This window comes from Hyposmocoma kahamanoa, unplaced genomic scaffold (genome assembly GCF_003589595.1).
Source record: "Hyposmocoma kahamanoa isolate Upper Pololo Valley unplaced genomic scaffold, ASM358959v1 86, whole genome shotgun sequence".
NCBI lineage: Eukaryota > Metazoa > Arthropoda > Insecta > Lepidoptera > Cosmopterigidae > Hyposmocoma > Hyposmocoma kahamanoa.
In genome coordinates, this window is record NW_020654289.1 from 3,199,264 (window position 1) to 3,213,383 (window position 14,120).

At 34.0% G+C, this 14,120-nt stretch overlaps 2 protein-coding genes across 2 annotated transcripts in view; both read left to right on the top strand.

Moving 5' to 3' along the window:
* The first annotated feature begins 213 nt into the window (after positions 1-213).
* On the top strand, positions 214-9,247 carry LOC113234862. The gene is made up of 5 exons (XM_026470384.1): positions 214-226; positions 6,628-6,841; positions 7,694-7,906; positions 8,404-8,508; positions 9,127-9,247. Exons 1-5 carry the CDS (start codon positions 214-216, stop codon positions 9,245-9,247), a joined length of 666 nt encoding a protein of 221 aa, XP_026326169.1.
* Positions 9,248-12,285: 3,038 nt separating this feature from the next.
* The window catches only part of LOC113234863, a 10,705-nt gene continuing 8,870 nt past the window's right edge, over positions 12,286-14,120 (top strand). Inside the window, exon 1 of the mRNA XM_026470385.1 lies at positions 12,286-12,473. Coding sequence (XP_026326170.1) covers positions 12,294-12,473 — 180 coding nt within the window. The 5' untranslated portion in view covers positions 12,286-12,293. The remainder of the gene's footprint in view (positions 12,474-14,120) is intronic.

Genomic DNA, 14,120 nt, shown 5'->3' on the forward strand with positions numbered 1-14,120 from the left:
TAACGAATGCATAAACGATTTTTAAATGTGATACGTCATCAATTGCAACAGTGTTCTTCAAAGCAAAACTAGAAACAGCACGTTATTAACAATTAAAGATTTGGAGGTATATGCGATTGGGTTAAAAATAGGACTATTTATTAATTACGTTTTTATTATACCAGTATTTTGCCAAGATTCCTTGACAAGACAATTTATGTATATTTTGACAAAATGCTTAAGGATGGCAAGTACAGGATCTTGGCTTCTGCCTTTGGGAGACATAAACGATGGTGTCATGTCTATGCAATTTATAATTTTAATAGTTTTTTATACCAGAGCGTTATAATTTTGCTACATGACATATTGGCGATCTTTAGTTTTTTAGCTTTTGGTTACCATTTATTTTATTGTTCATTGACATCGTCGATATATAACTATTTTCTTTTATTTATAATTTAATATTAACTTTTTGTTTATAAGTAGGCAATTCAATAAATATGTTTTGACTTGTAGAGTGCACTGTTATTTCTATAACTCTATGATCACGTTTCTTTTTTCATTTTCCATATTTCTCGTCGCCTTTTTTGTTTTGGTGTCATTTTTATTAAATATTGTCCACACGACTGTAACTGTAACTCATTGACAACATGTTAATTGGTGTCTCATAACCACGTATGACACAAAATAGGAAGGCGGGGACAGTTCATACTATGCTTTCTTACTGTTAACTCTATTTACAAAATTCATAATTTTCCAGCTAGTGGCATATCAATGTTTTTAAACAAGTTCCGAATTCAAAACTTTAACGCAATACCGGATAAGTGGCTTTATAATGAATTGGAGTTCTTGTAGTACAATCTTAATACTTTTGTTCCAAACTGTATTCAGTGTTCAAAGAAATGATAGAAATTATGGAAACGTTCCAGAACATTCGAATGTACTCTCAAGAAGAAAAAGATTTCTACTATATCCTGATGGCAGTTCATTTCAATTAGGTGGGTAATTAAGGTAAATATGTTATAGCTTTGTTTGAATAAGAAGACTTTAATATAGAGTTATATTGTGAAACTATATTGCAATCATTTATGTTAGTCGTGATAAGTGTAGAGGCTTGATGGTGAACGAAATGGTGATAGTGGTTTGACTGGTTATAATGAAACTCAATTCAATGCATCAGAATCAACAGTAAAGTATGTGGTGAAGTAAAAATCATAAAATGTCAAAAATGTAGTGAAATTTTATAGTTTAAGATGCTAATTTTTTTGTCTATAATAATAATAATAATAACGCACACTCTCAATATAGCCCCGCACTAGGGAAACCCTGTGTCGCGGGTGCCATGGACACACACATAGACAACCACAAAATATCCATAACAGTTGCTACTCAGACCTTTGAATCGCAAAGATGTGAGGGGTATTGCTCCTGCGCCCATCACCTCGACACATAAGTTGACAACTCCCATGTCAATTTCACCAGCTCAAAAGAATACAAATTCACTTATCAGCAAACGCAAGGTATCAATAAAGAAAATCAGGAAAAATCAATACACATGTTTTTGGAGTCAAACATGTCAGCTGAATACGTTTCTGAAGTTTGTGTAAAATAGTACCGTAGCGTTCATTGCTAATAGTTTGGCCTTTGGAAGTTAATGAAACATAAAAATCCCTTTTGCATCCCGAAAGATTAAAACCATGACTTTTTCAGGCGATTTCACGGCTTTTGCTTTCTCTGAATCCGCACAGATTGGGCCTCTATTTCAATTGAATTTTGGATTCCGGTGTATAATGGCGGATCCATGTTTCATCAGTTATTACAAATCACTGCGAAAATCTGCTCTATTATATTAAATACTAAAAAGGTCCAAAGAGTGTTGAGAGTTTTTACGAATTTTCTTACAGAGGTAAGCATCGCGGCAACAGGCTAACACCTTTTTTCGTTCAACTATCTAAGTAGGGGATATAGCCGTCTTTTAGAAACGCCTGAACTGTTGGCTATTTCAGATAATTATAGTGTCATGTACTTTGCAGATAATTCCCAAAGACGAGTCGCTTATTGGGCGCTCAGGTCGGGGTTCATCTGCAACGATGTATACTCAGTCTTCCAGTTCTTGCTTATGAGTTAGCACCTTTACACAAAACATTTTCAATTCTTCAGAAATATCAATTTTTCATCCCCTTCATACGAACACACTTTATAACTAATTGTTGTACAAATATAATATTTCTACAGACTACCTACATAAAAAAAAACTAAATTTAACTCCTAATTGTGTTGATGTATGGTCTCATGATTATCTCAAAACATAATTTTAAAACTAAGTAACACCAATTTGTTGGAATGTGAACATGTTCTGATATGTTTATGTGACGGTTTCGTTCATTTTTGTAAGCTTGTTTATCTAGTATTTCTCATTGTAAGTGAATGTTTTGTTTTTGTTTGTGTTCTGTTTTGAGAAATAAAAAAACTGTTCTTTGTTCAGTTTCATTCTTTCGGAAAAGTTTGATTCAAACATTTTTCCAGTGGCAGCCAGCGAAAAAACATTTACTGCATCGAATTCTGATTTAAAATTTATACAAAATATTAAAATTTTTCTAAATTCTTCTTTGTTATGCATAACAGGCCACGCATTTCATTCCGCACTCTAATATGTTTGAATCAATAATTGTTAAACGAAAGTTGTTAATAAGTAATATAAGATTGATCATGGTGCTGAAATTCTCTAAGCACACCTAACAGAGGAAGAAATAAATATATCCATTTCATGTTCAAAATTTCATATCCGAAATTTGTGTACACTTGTGATTACAAGCATGCGTGTGTCAACTGTAGGGTATTGACCTTTTATATTGTGTGTGGTTTGTAGGTACATGAGTACATAGTATCTAACTATACGCAGAGTAACCAATGGTGACATTGTAGGTACTTGCAGTTAGTCTTACAACACATTATACATATACCATATATGATACACGAACGATAATTGAAATTAATTGATATACTATACAATAAAAAAGACAATTAAATTTGTAATTATATAGTACTTAATGGTATTAGTTTCTTTTTTATTGTATTGATGCCAATTGAAGTAATTTTGTTTCTGAATCGTTTTTTATTACAATATAGGATATAAAACGTCTCCCTGAAGTACTCCTCGATACTCGATCAATATCCAATTTTTTCAGTACAGAATATAGAGAACTTGCATATTTAGGCAACCTGAGTTGTGAATGAAAATACGATTAATATAAATAAGATCCGAGAAGAAACGTACACATGCATTCTGGACTTTATGAATAGACTTAACGATTTTTTTATAGAGTAAGACAACTACAATCTAAAACGACAAAAACGAAAACTACATCGTAATAGGTTAGTTAGTCTTTTTGAGTATGGCACGCTTAAATAGTGGATCATAGTTAAAAGAATAACGTTAAAGTTCAAATGCAAATGCTTTTCTTAGCAACATTACACGAAATTAAAACGAAACGGAAATTTTTTTTTATACCGTACGCGAACAAAATCCCGGGCAGTAACTAATATACTCAGAAGCACATCAAGTGACGTAAGCTGTAACTTTTAAAATTTTAACTATGTGTATGAAGTTTATAAAGTGCAATTCTACTGTGTCAAACTAAAACACTGTAATATCAAAAATCTCAGTTCAGAGTACTAAAAAAACCGACCTCAAAAGTACGTGGAATTACATATAGTCTGCAGTCTGCGAGCATGTCATGGATAAACCTACACATTCAACAAACCTACCTAACTACACATTAAAACAAGTCCGTTATCTACCCAGGATGCTGCGAGAGACTATTGAAATTAAAAAACATCCTTATTTCAACAGGGAAGATGGTTTATCCGTACCACCATTTTGGATCCAGTTTTTCCTCTAATGAAAAATCCCAAACAGACATGAGACTGCAGTACTAATTAATATGTTTTAGTTTATTCTAATTTCTATTAATAATTCATAATAAATTAAACTTAATAAAAATTCATTAAATAAAATAACTTGTAAAACATAATGTAGCGTAAATTGGAATGTTTTCTTTGTAAAATTAAAAATAAGGTATTTAATTAATAACTATTGTAACTATAGTGAAAAAATAGGGTGGTTTGCATTAATATTAGACATAACTGGTTGAAGACTGTACCACCTCAGTCAACCGTGACCATGGGACCTGTAAAGGGCCCGAAACGTCGGTTTGTTCGAAAAAACAAATATACGCGATTTAAATCCGGAAAAATAGTTTCATTTCCTATGTGTAACAATCGCGAAAACCTAAGAACTCGATACATATAATTACCAATTTTTATTGAAATCGGTTATCGGAAAGTGCGCAAACCACTTATACGGAACTTGACACAGGGATAATAAAAATCGGTTGTCACTACTCAAAATATATTGAGAGAGAAAAACGACTTGAATTGGAGAATAGCAACATCAACCATTTAAATAATTGCTCCTTTTAATAAAATTTAGGCGCTATTTTTGAAAATGAATCTTCATGCGTGAACAGCCACCCTTAGAGGTGGATGATTTTCTTTGTAATTAAATGAGACCACTATGGAGGTACCCTGTTTCCAACAAAAAAAGAATCACCAAAATCGGTTCAAAAATACCGGAGTTATCGCGTAACATACATACAAAATAAAAAAACGGTCGAATTGAGAACATTCTTCTTTTTTTGAAGTCGGTTAAAAACAACATTTTGAGAAAAAGCTGCATAAAGGATTTTTCGTTTTTTTTGTAATTTTTGAAGATAATAACATAAAAACAGATAGAGATATATTTATTTATTTATTTGGTACTGCCACATCTTACGGAAACCGGCATGCTACGTGGGAAACAAATGTCTGGCTATGCCACCTCCGCCGGGCCCCGATAGAAGGGGCAGACCCAAGAAGTGCTGGCTTGACGTCGCCAAGGGTGATATGCGTGCCAATGGTCTCAAAACTAAGGATGCCGAAGACCGTGCAAAGTGGAGGAGAAAAAGTAGAAAAGCGGACCCCGGGCTCCGCAGCAACACTGCTGAGGACGCAACCGGGACAACGCTCAGATGAGAGAGAGAGAGAGATATATATATTTATTTGTAAGCATACACGGTAAATACAGTTTACATATTTAAGATTACACTTATGGTTCAGCGTGTTGCGCCAGTAACCGGCATACAAATGTTAATAGCAAACATTATACATTGTTCGCATTTAATACATTATGTAATTAAAATAATTTCGTATTACATTATATAATTAAATTTTGTTCGTTAAATAAGGAGTTTGTACATATCGGGTCAAGCGATAGGGATATCGGGTTAAAAAGGAACATTTTTTGAAGTAAACAAATAACTATGTTTTTTGACAAAAATACACATCTCGAATATGTCTCGAAGGAAGGGACAATATTCTTAGTTTTTTAAATAAAGGTTTGCAGCTATCTCGCATATCGGCACCGCACATCGCCTTTACGCACTTTTTCTGTAGGATAAAAGCTCGACTTATGTGAACAGAGTTAGCCCAGTCAACAATTCCATATAGCAGAGTCGAACACAATAAACCGTGGTAGGCCATCAAAGCAGTTTTCTCGTCACAGATGTTTTTAACCGGTAAATTGCGTACACAAACTTGTTGATTTTTTCACAAACTGATTCAACATGTTCTGTCTAGGTCAAATGTGTATCGAGCAGGATGCCAAGAAACTTAGTTGTGGTTGACTCTACTATGGGACTATTGTTGTTTGCTATGGAGAGTTTTGCAGGATTTTTATTGTGATTTAGGATTTGTAAAAACGTAATTTTAGACAAATTTACTTGAAGGTTATTGCATTCCAACCAATTTACTACTCGTTTGATAGTTTCGTTTATTTTGAATTCTAAATCAAGTTTCGGTCTTTTTGTAAACTACAATGGACTGGTCGTAGACGATACATGGATATTGTACTATAAAAAGTAAAAAGATACATTTAACTTAAGTTATACATTACATATTAAAGAAATCTATCTAGCCATTATAATTTTCCCTTGGTAAGTAAGTTATTTCTATTGTAAACCGAATAAATTTCTTTTGCCTCGTTAACAGCCGAAAGATTCTTGTTGACAAAATACTGTATTGAAGTTTTTTGCAGTGTTTTGGTTTGACACGATAGAATGTCATTTTTTATATAGACCCCGTTCCTGAGACAGTTTCGCTAACTCAGGGATCCCGCAACAGATACTGCATTTCGCATTGTCAAACCAAAAGACTGTATTGCTACGTACAGTGTTATGTCAAAGTAATTTCAAATTTTTTAAACTAACAGTGTATTTTAGTTTTTATTACGTTATTCAAAAATACTAATACCTCCAAAGTTGAAATGTCAGGGTATAGATTGGGTCTAGAGAAATCATATGAGCACTGTTAAATCAAAACACTGTAAGTGACTTCACAGTGTATTGGTTTGACACGGCAGAATTTAAAATTTAAAAATTTGATATCAGCTGAGTTACATTTCTTTTTGTATATGTCACTGTCTGCGGTAGAACCTCCATCAGTCTTTTTATACATGCCCGTTTATTCTTTGTACTTTTAAGAGTATTTTTGAAGTTTATAAATTTGTTCCATTTGCTGTTTTAAACATTTGTATTTTATTCTCCTTTTCAGTATTTTGCCTCCAAACATCAGCCCTTATTCCGATTGGAGACATCTTCTTGATTGGCGACACAATAGCATTGGCCTGGATGCTACCAACGGACCCTGAATTCCTCCTCAAGTTCAAGGATCATAAGGCCTTGAAAGCCTCAAGACGAAACGGGGAGGAGGAGATTGTTTTTATTAATCAAGATGGAAAAATTGTTGGGAAGGTTCCTTATAAAAGGTGTTGTTTCAAAACAAATATGTCACATATGCTACATATTTGGTCACACTTAAATTCAGAGCCCATTTAATAGCGTACAAATTTGCACTTGTTTCAATCTGTACAACTTGATTTGCGTCTCTCAGGCAAAATTAAAAATATTTTCTTGAATAAAAACTTATTGTGCTTCTGGTTCAGTATCGTAGACACATTTATAGCATAAAGCATTATTTTGCAACATCAACTTTTCTTCGAAAGATCACGAGCTGTTCCCTGTTCCTGGAAATATTCCGTGTATAATTTACGAGCTGATTCCATTTCGTTCGGTTTCGGATTCTTTTAGGACGATTGATACAGTAAAGCTAGCCCGGACAGTTACTTGGTTTCATTAATGACGAGACGTTATGCTGCGAGGTCGTTTACCCTCTACCTGTTCTGTCACAACCTGTCGGGGTTTTCGGGTTCAGGTGGGCAATATGAGCACAAGTACCTACTGCAAAAAATGTATTTATTGCAATTGTATCTGGAGTAAATGTATACTATTACGCTTTTATCCCATTGCGATGGGCAGAGCCAAAGGATGTTCACTAGGTGCGTCCCTGATAAAATTATTTCAACAATTTATTTCGTTTCTCCTAATAACTTCAATTACATCAAGCCTTTACATACTGGTCCGTTAATTCTTGGTAATTTTAACCCGACCTTCTTTAAGGATATCTTTAATCAGGTTGATATATATTAGCCGAGATTGACCTTTTGAATTTAGTAACATAATTTCATCATCTTCAAAGGGAACAAGTTTACAAACAAACGCGTGGGCAGCTACTTCACAATGATTCTTAAAGCTAAAAATACATAATCATATTTTTACAGGAAAAAATTCATAAATCCAACCTTTGCTAAACGAAGTATCGACGAAAAAACATTTAAGGAAAAATTAGTAATTAAAATCGATAGAATAAAAATGCATGAGAAACAATTGAATAGAGAATATTTAAAGAGAGACCATATGAACGAGAGGAGTATAGAGTTCCACAGAAAGAGTCGACTAGGGTTGTATGAAAAACTGGAGACATTCCTCACGGCGTAAGTTAAATTACTATATTAAATACTCGTAGAAGTATACTCCAGGACACAAAAAACATTCCTAGCGACCTGATGACCATAATAAGTCGAGATGAGAATCTTTAAAGCTGTCAACCCATGACTGGCAAGCAGCAGTTGGCAGACATCCATGAAGTGTGTAACCGCTCTGGAATATTTGTAGATCATTAAAAAATTGTACTGTGAAAAAAAAATCTGGAGCTGATGAATATTCCCAAAAGCCTTAAAATTTACAACTTACAATTTACAATGACTGCAATACACAACTCTTATGTAATTTATAGTAACAGTAAACTTGTGCAAAATTGCTTGTACAGGGACAAGAGCACGTCAAGCTTGACACTTAAGACTTAAATCCAACTCTATGCTGCTTACGAACGGTCTAAAGTACAAAGTGTCAAGCTTGATGTGCTCTTGACTGTACTACCACTCCTCTTATGTATTACTATAAATTTTAACATTTGCGATAATCTGTGTAGGTTGGGGCGGGACGGGCGGCAGTGCATTCTTCGCAAATTATGTGAGTCTGCCCGCAGCGGCCGCCAGGGAACATTCTTGCAGGAACTTCTAAGGGTTATTTTCACGTATGTATATTACAAAACAACTAGTGATTTATGTAAAACTGTAGTTTGATCGCAAGGCTTCATCTGTTGTTATTAAAAAATAGCAAAACATACATGACTTATTTGAGATGATTCAGATAACAACGGCGTATTACAGGTAAGCTGAGGCTTTTTATTTACGTACAGACGTACTTTTATAATAAATATAGTTAGCAACTTCTTGTTACAAATATCACCAATGGATTGGCTTTGATTGTTTTGAATTTAACGAAAATTTTTAAAGCGTACTTTTTTTTTGGTTAGCCCGATATTTCAATATGCGCAACTTATGCATCGCGATCACGGGACATCTGGAGACTTGCAAGTAGTGTAGGAGGTATTTGTCTTTTCGAAAAAAAAAACCACTAGTCAGACGTGACCGTGGGATTTATAAAGGGCTCTAAAAGTTGGTTTGTTTATAAAAACATATACGCGATTCAGATCTGAAAAAAAAACTTCATTTCCAAAGCTAATTGTATCAATAAAATTGGGTTAGTAATCATTACATAGAAATAAACATAGAAATATTCAGCTCGTATTTATAATCGAAAATAAGATAATTATAAAGAAAAACGTCAGAGATATTATTTTTTTCCTCAGGCTACCTAAAGGCAGAGAGTTCAAAAACGAAGATCATAAAGCTTACGACAAAGCCCACAATGCCGATGGCGACTGTACTACCTTATACCCTGGTTGCAATGATGTGGAACAACAATTTTAATTACTGAAGAATATAATATGTGAATCAAGTTTGGACTTATCATTTATTCGTTGATTGACCGTTAAATGAAAATGTTCTTGTTTAATTTGCTTAAAAAATAGACACTTCAATTTTGTATCAAAGTCTTCATATATATAAGAGTGTAAGGGTTAACGCAGCGCTTACTTAGTATATCATTTGTACGGAATAAATTTCTCTTAGACGTCCTTCTGCGACTCCACACAGACCTTTACATCATCTGAACCATAGAACCAGCTCATTTAATTTGCAACTATAGTCTTTGTGTCAATTGTGTAATGTGCAAGCTTGATACGAACCAAAAAATCAGGTCGCGCATCTTGCGAAGAATTCACGGGCAGTCTCAGGAATATCCACAGCTACCATATCGTATTTAGATTGTACGTTACACAAATTACGTAAAATTAATTATGGTATGTACAATTACGTTTCAAAAATTCACTTTCATTCCTTTCCAGAGCCTTTATCCCCAGTCTCATCCTATTTCGATTTCTTTCTATGACGTTTTTAATGAAATTGTCATGACGCACAAGGTGCCCGTTAGTTTCACCTCCTAATTTTTTGTAAGTGCAAATCTTCAAGTACACCACACGCCAATACATTTGGAGTAAGTACAGTTGCGTTCTCTTTAAATTTCTGCACTCCTGGTAGACTCTATGATTTTTTACTCCTGCAGTAGTTGCAAGAAAAATCTTGCCTTCTAGAAAGTTCAAAATTCATTTCGCACGTGTAGGTCATCTTTAATAAGTATGATGTAAACTACGTACAAGTGTATCGATGGTTCATGCAGCTGTACAAGGACAAGCTGTTTGTAGCAGTAAAGATTATATCCTTGTGTAGGAGTTCATCCAGAAAAGTACTGCCACCTTATTAAGGGTGCTGAAATTACAAGCACATGGGACTTCTCAAATAATATTCCAGGATGGTGGGCGCAGATTTTTGCGATTTAAAGCTCTGAGTGGCACTGCAACAGCCACCACGTAACTTACCATCAGGCGCACGATCACGTGCCGTCATTTGGTATCATAAAAAAGAAGTGTGATGTTTCCAACCCGTATTAGGCCAGCATGATGGAAGTTGATCTATACCATCATCGCAGAGACGACTGGTTGTGGAAAGTATATGGATTCATGATAACGTCTGGTATTAGAAAAGTTTGCATGTAGAAAATTGGAAATCAACTTTGAAAATGATTAGTTTCTAATTAGATTAATAATTAAGAATGTATAATAGTATGGTATGAGTATAATACTAGATTTATTGAATATTGCGATGCTTTATATAATTACTCCAATGGTTTGTTATATACTTCGTCCAACTATTTATTTGAGTCTACAGAAGCTCTTAAAATTACTAAGCGGAAAACTCGATACAGGCGAAATCTAAAGGGTAGCGCCATTAAGCAAAAAGAAGAAGAACTTTTGACATATACAAGCCTCCGAAGTTCCGTAATTATTGACGTACAACCATAGACAAAAAATGCAATACTTCCTGGACTTGTTTATTTTTTAATTTTAGTGCAGCGACGTGCTCTTTAGCTCCGATATTTATCGAGCCAGCAGATTATGTAACGAAGATTATTGAAGTTGATAAATTTTGTTGTCTGTCTAAATTATAATGAAATGTATGAAATAAATGAAATGAATAATGAAGTAAATTATAATGAAATGAGATAGATTATTAATAATTATAATAAATTCTTACTGTTTATTATAATGAATCCTCGGATTCTTCTTCACATGAACGGGAATTATCATTAGAATCCTCATTAACATTAATGATTAATTCTTGAATACACAAATTGTCAAACGCAACATCTCGATCCCAATCTGACAACATCTTCTTTTTTGAATCCGCTCTCATTCACGATTAAAACTTTTTCACAAATAAAACCGATGGTTATAAAAAGACGAATCGGAAACGCATTATGGACATCACTAATTGATTAGGATTCGAGCTGTCAAAAGTTAAATAAATCTGAGATTTTAACAGACCTTAAAATGCAAACGTTGAATTTAGTACAAACTTTGGCAATTAACTAACCCGCTACTGCCAAGCAAAAGTCATCTTTCTCGCTATGAAACTACAGTGTAAAATAAAAATATACCTGTACTAATTAGTAGAGGCGGTAATCGTAACACTCTGTTTTGCTGTGCGAATATCATCTTACGTTAAATGAATATAGAGTGTAAATTAAAAGCAAAGGTAAAGCCAAGGAAGTGTAAAATGAAGTAGCTAATGAGATAGGCGGCAGTTGATCTAATACTTTGATCAAACATCCTGGTTCTCTGAACACGCTGAAGATTCTAGCAATTCTACGTTACCGTTGGAATAGTGTGGACAGGATTTTGAATTTGTTCGAGATGTTTTTGTTTTTAATTTGTAGTGATGTGATATTGATGACGTGCATGAAATATAATTTTTCAAAAGAAACTTCGAATCAATTTGCAATTCAAGTCTTGTGTCTGTCTAAAAGGGTGTTCATGCAGAAGAGTTAAAAAAGTTTCATAAGGGCTATACAGCTTTAAAGTGCCTTGAAGTTCTAAATTTGTGTTATGAAAACTTTTTCATAAAGAAATAAGTGTCCTTTAATACGAAAACTTGGACATTATAGCGATTTATTCATACTAATAGTATAAATGTAAAAGTAACTCTTACGTTTTCACGCCTAAACCGCTGAACCAATATCGATAAAGTTTGGTATAGCGATAAATGGGATTTTGGAGAAGGATATAGGCTAGATTTTGTCAAAAAAATAAATCTTAAAGGGGCGAAATAAGGGATGAAAACTTGTATGGAGAATCAATAAAACTATGAATTTTAGTATACTACCGTAGGCTACTCGAAGTGTTTATTCTACGCAGACGAAGTCGCGGACACCAGCTAGTTTAGAACAAAAAGATTAAAACGAGTGCCACGCTAATATCTACATCATACAACACATTACGGGACACGTGGAGTGTGCCGACGGAGTTCACAATGGAAACGCGGCATCTTTTGACATTTCTCTCGCTCGCCTGCCTTAAAAATGTTGCATCACGTTTTGTTGTTATTTATTTTGATAATGTCCATTTTAGTGTCAACGTTCTTGGTGACCAGTGAATATGTACAATACAATTCCACATACGAGTGTCCGAATATAAAAAACCAATTAGGAAATTTAAGAAGACGAAGGCATTTGAATTTTCCCGACGGAAGTAATGTCATTGTAAGTATTTTTTTTTAAATCAGGAAAAGTAATTTTACGTCGTTAGATATAAGTATAAATTTCTCCATTTTAATTTTCATTATTTTTGTGATAACCAGTAGCCTATATCCTACTCCTAGATCCCATCTATCTATATTCCAAAATCAATAAATATTGGTTCAGCAGTTTAGGTGTGAACATGGAACAGACGGAGCTTCTTTCGCATTTATTATATTAGTATAGACATCGTCCAGGGTAATACTGCCACCTTATCTATTTCTGCCGCCAAGCAGTAATAAATAAATAAATGAATCAAAGTTTGCTCTTGTTGCCATGGGTGTTCCTCAAGGTCCTATTTCAGGTCCCCTTCTTTTCATAATCGTATAAATGACTTCCTGTGCCTAATTCAGAAATTGACTGATATCGTCTTGTTTGCCGATGATACTTCTCTTATTTTTGAAATACCAAGACCAGTAGCGGGTATAGACAAGGTAAATATAGGTTTGTTCCAGGTTTTGCATTGGTTCACAGCTAATAGCTTAGGGTAGGCAGTGCCATTTGAGCAGGCATCATGGACAGGCGCGACGCTTACCACTGCACCGCAGTCACTTAGTACCACAATAAAAAAAAACATTTGCTGATATTGCCGCTGTTGGACATACACCGGTATGCTATGAAGCATACCCGTGGTGAATTTGATCATCTTGGTATGGTGATCGCAAAAACTGTGCAGGTAAACACATGCCCTAGGCAGTTTTCATGTCACATCTTCCTACCATATACAATAAACCATATTTCAATAACCCTGGGTTTTACACATTAAATTTTAAACGGTTTTACTGTAAATAAAAGCAGAGTAAACACTCTTAAGTTTAAAGCGAGATGTGTCATTATACGTACAGTAAAATTTACCACAATAATACACGTATTCTTTGTATTGAAAATGTTTTAAAGAAATTCTACCAACAATATGTCTATTAATAATTGTAACAAACTAGTGGAGTAATTTCACAAAAAATAGTAGAATATCATGGTGGTTCAACATTCTGATATTCAATAAAAAAATTTAATTACAGTTAATAGTGACATCTCCAGCCAGAGCTGGTAGCTGTAAAGGTAACAAAATGCTTTGATATGAATATTGGTATAACTGCTCACGCGATACATGCAGCCGTATACGCATACCACACCTAGAGGTGCCGGTGATGATTTTATACCGATTTATCGGATATCGAAGTTATAACAGGTAAAATAACTAATACTAATTGCTATTTCGGTAACTACTCTAGCAAACCATAAAGTTTTTAATGCCTGGGTCTGTCATTTAAAAAAATAAACTACTTCAAAAATACGTCACGACAATCGGGTGTGTTATGTTTGGGCTGGTGATTTCGGTGTTTATTTATTGAAAACATACCGTAAGTAGCGTTTTTTAAGTTTACCCTGAATATAAATGTTTATAAACTATACTTTAAGGAGTAATTTCATGGTAAACGTTAGAACCACTCAAACGGAATATTATCATATTTATCCAAGTACACCAAAAATTTCATTAGTGCTTTATAAGTGCAGGATTTGCTGTGTATTACTGCATTTTATTTGAGATGTTTTTATTGGTAGTATGGAGGGTATTTATTTAGTAATGCAGAATAATAATTTTTATTTATA

What these genes read in the sequence shown, in the direction of transcription:
- LOC113234862 (XM_026470384.1), top strand. An exon ending in GGGAAGGTTCCTTATAAAAG is followed by an intron (nt 6,842 to 7,693) that starts GTGTTGTTTCAA and finishes ATATTTTTACAG; the next exon opens with GAAAAAATTCATAAATCCAA. An exon ending in CTTCTAAGGGTTATTTTCAC is followed by an intron (nt 8,509 to 9,126) that starts GTATGTATATTA and finishes TTTTTTCCTCAG; the next exon opens with GCTACCTAAAGGCAGAGAGT.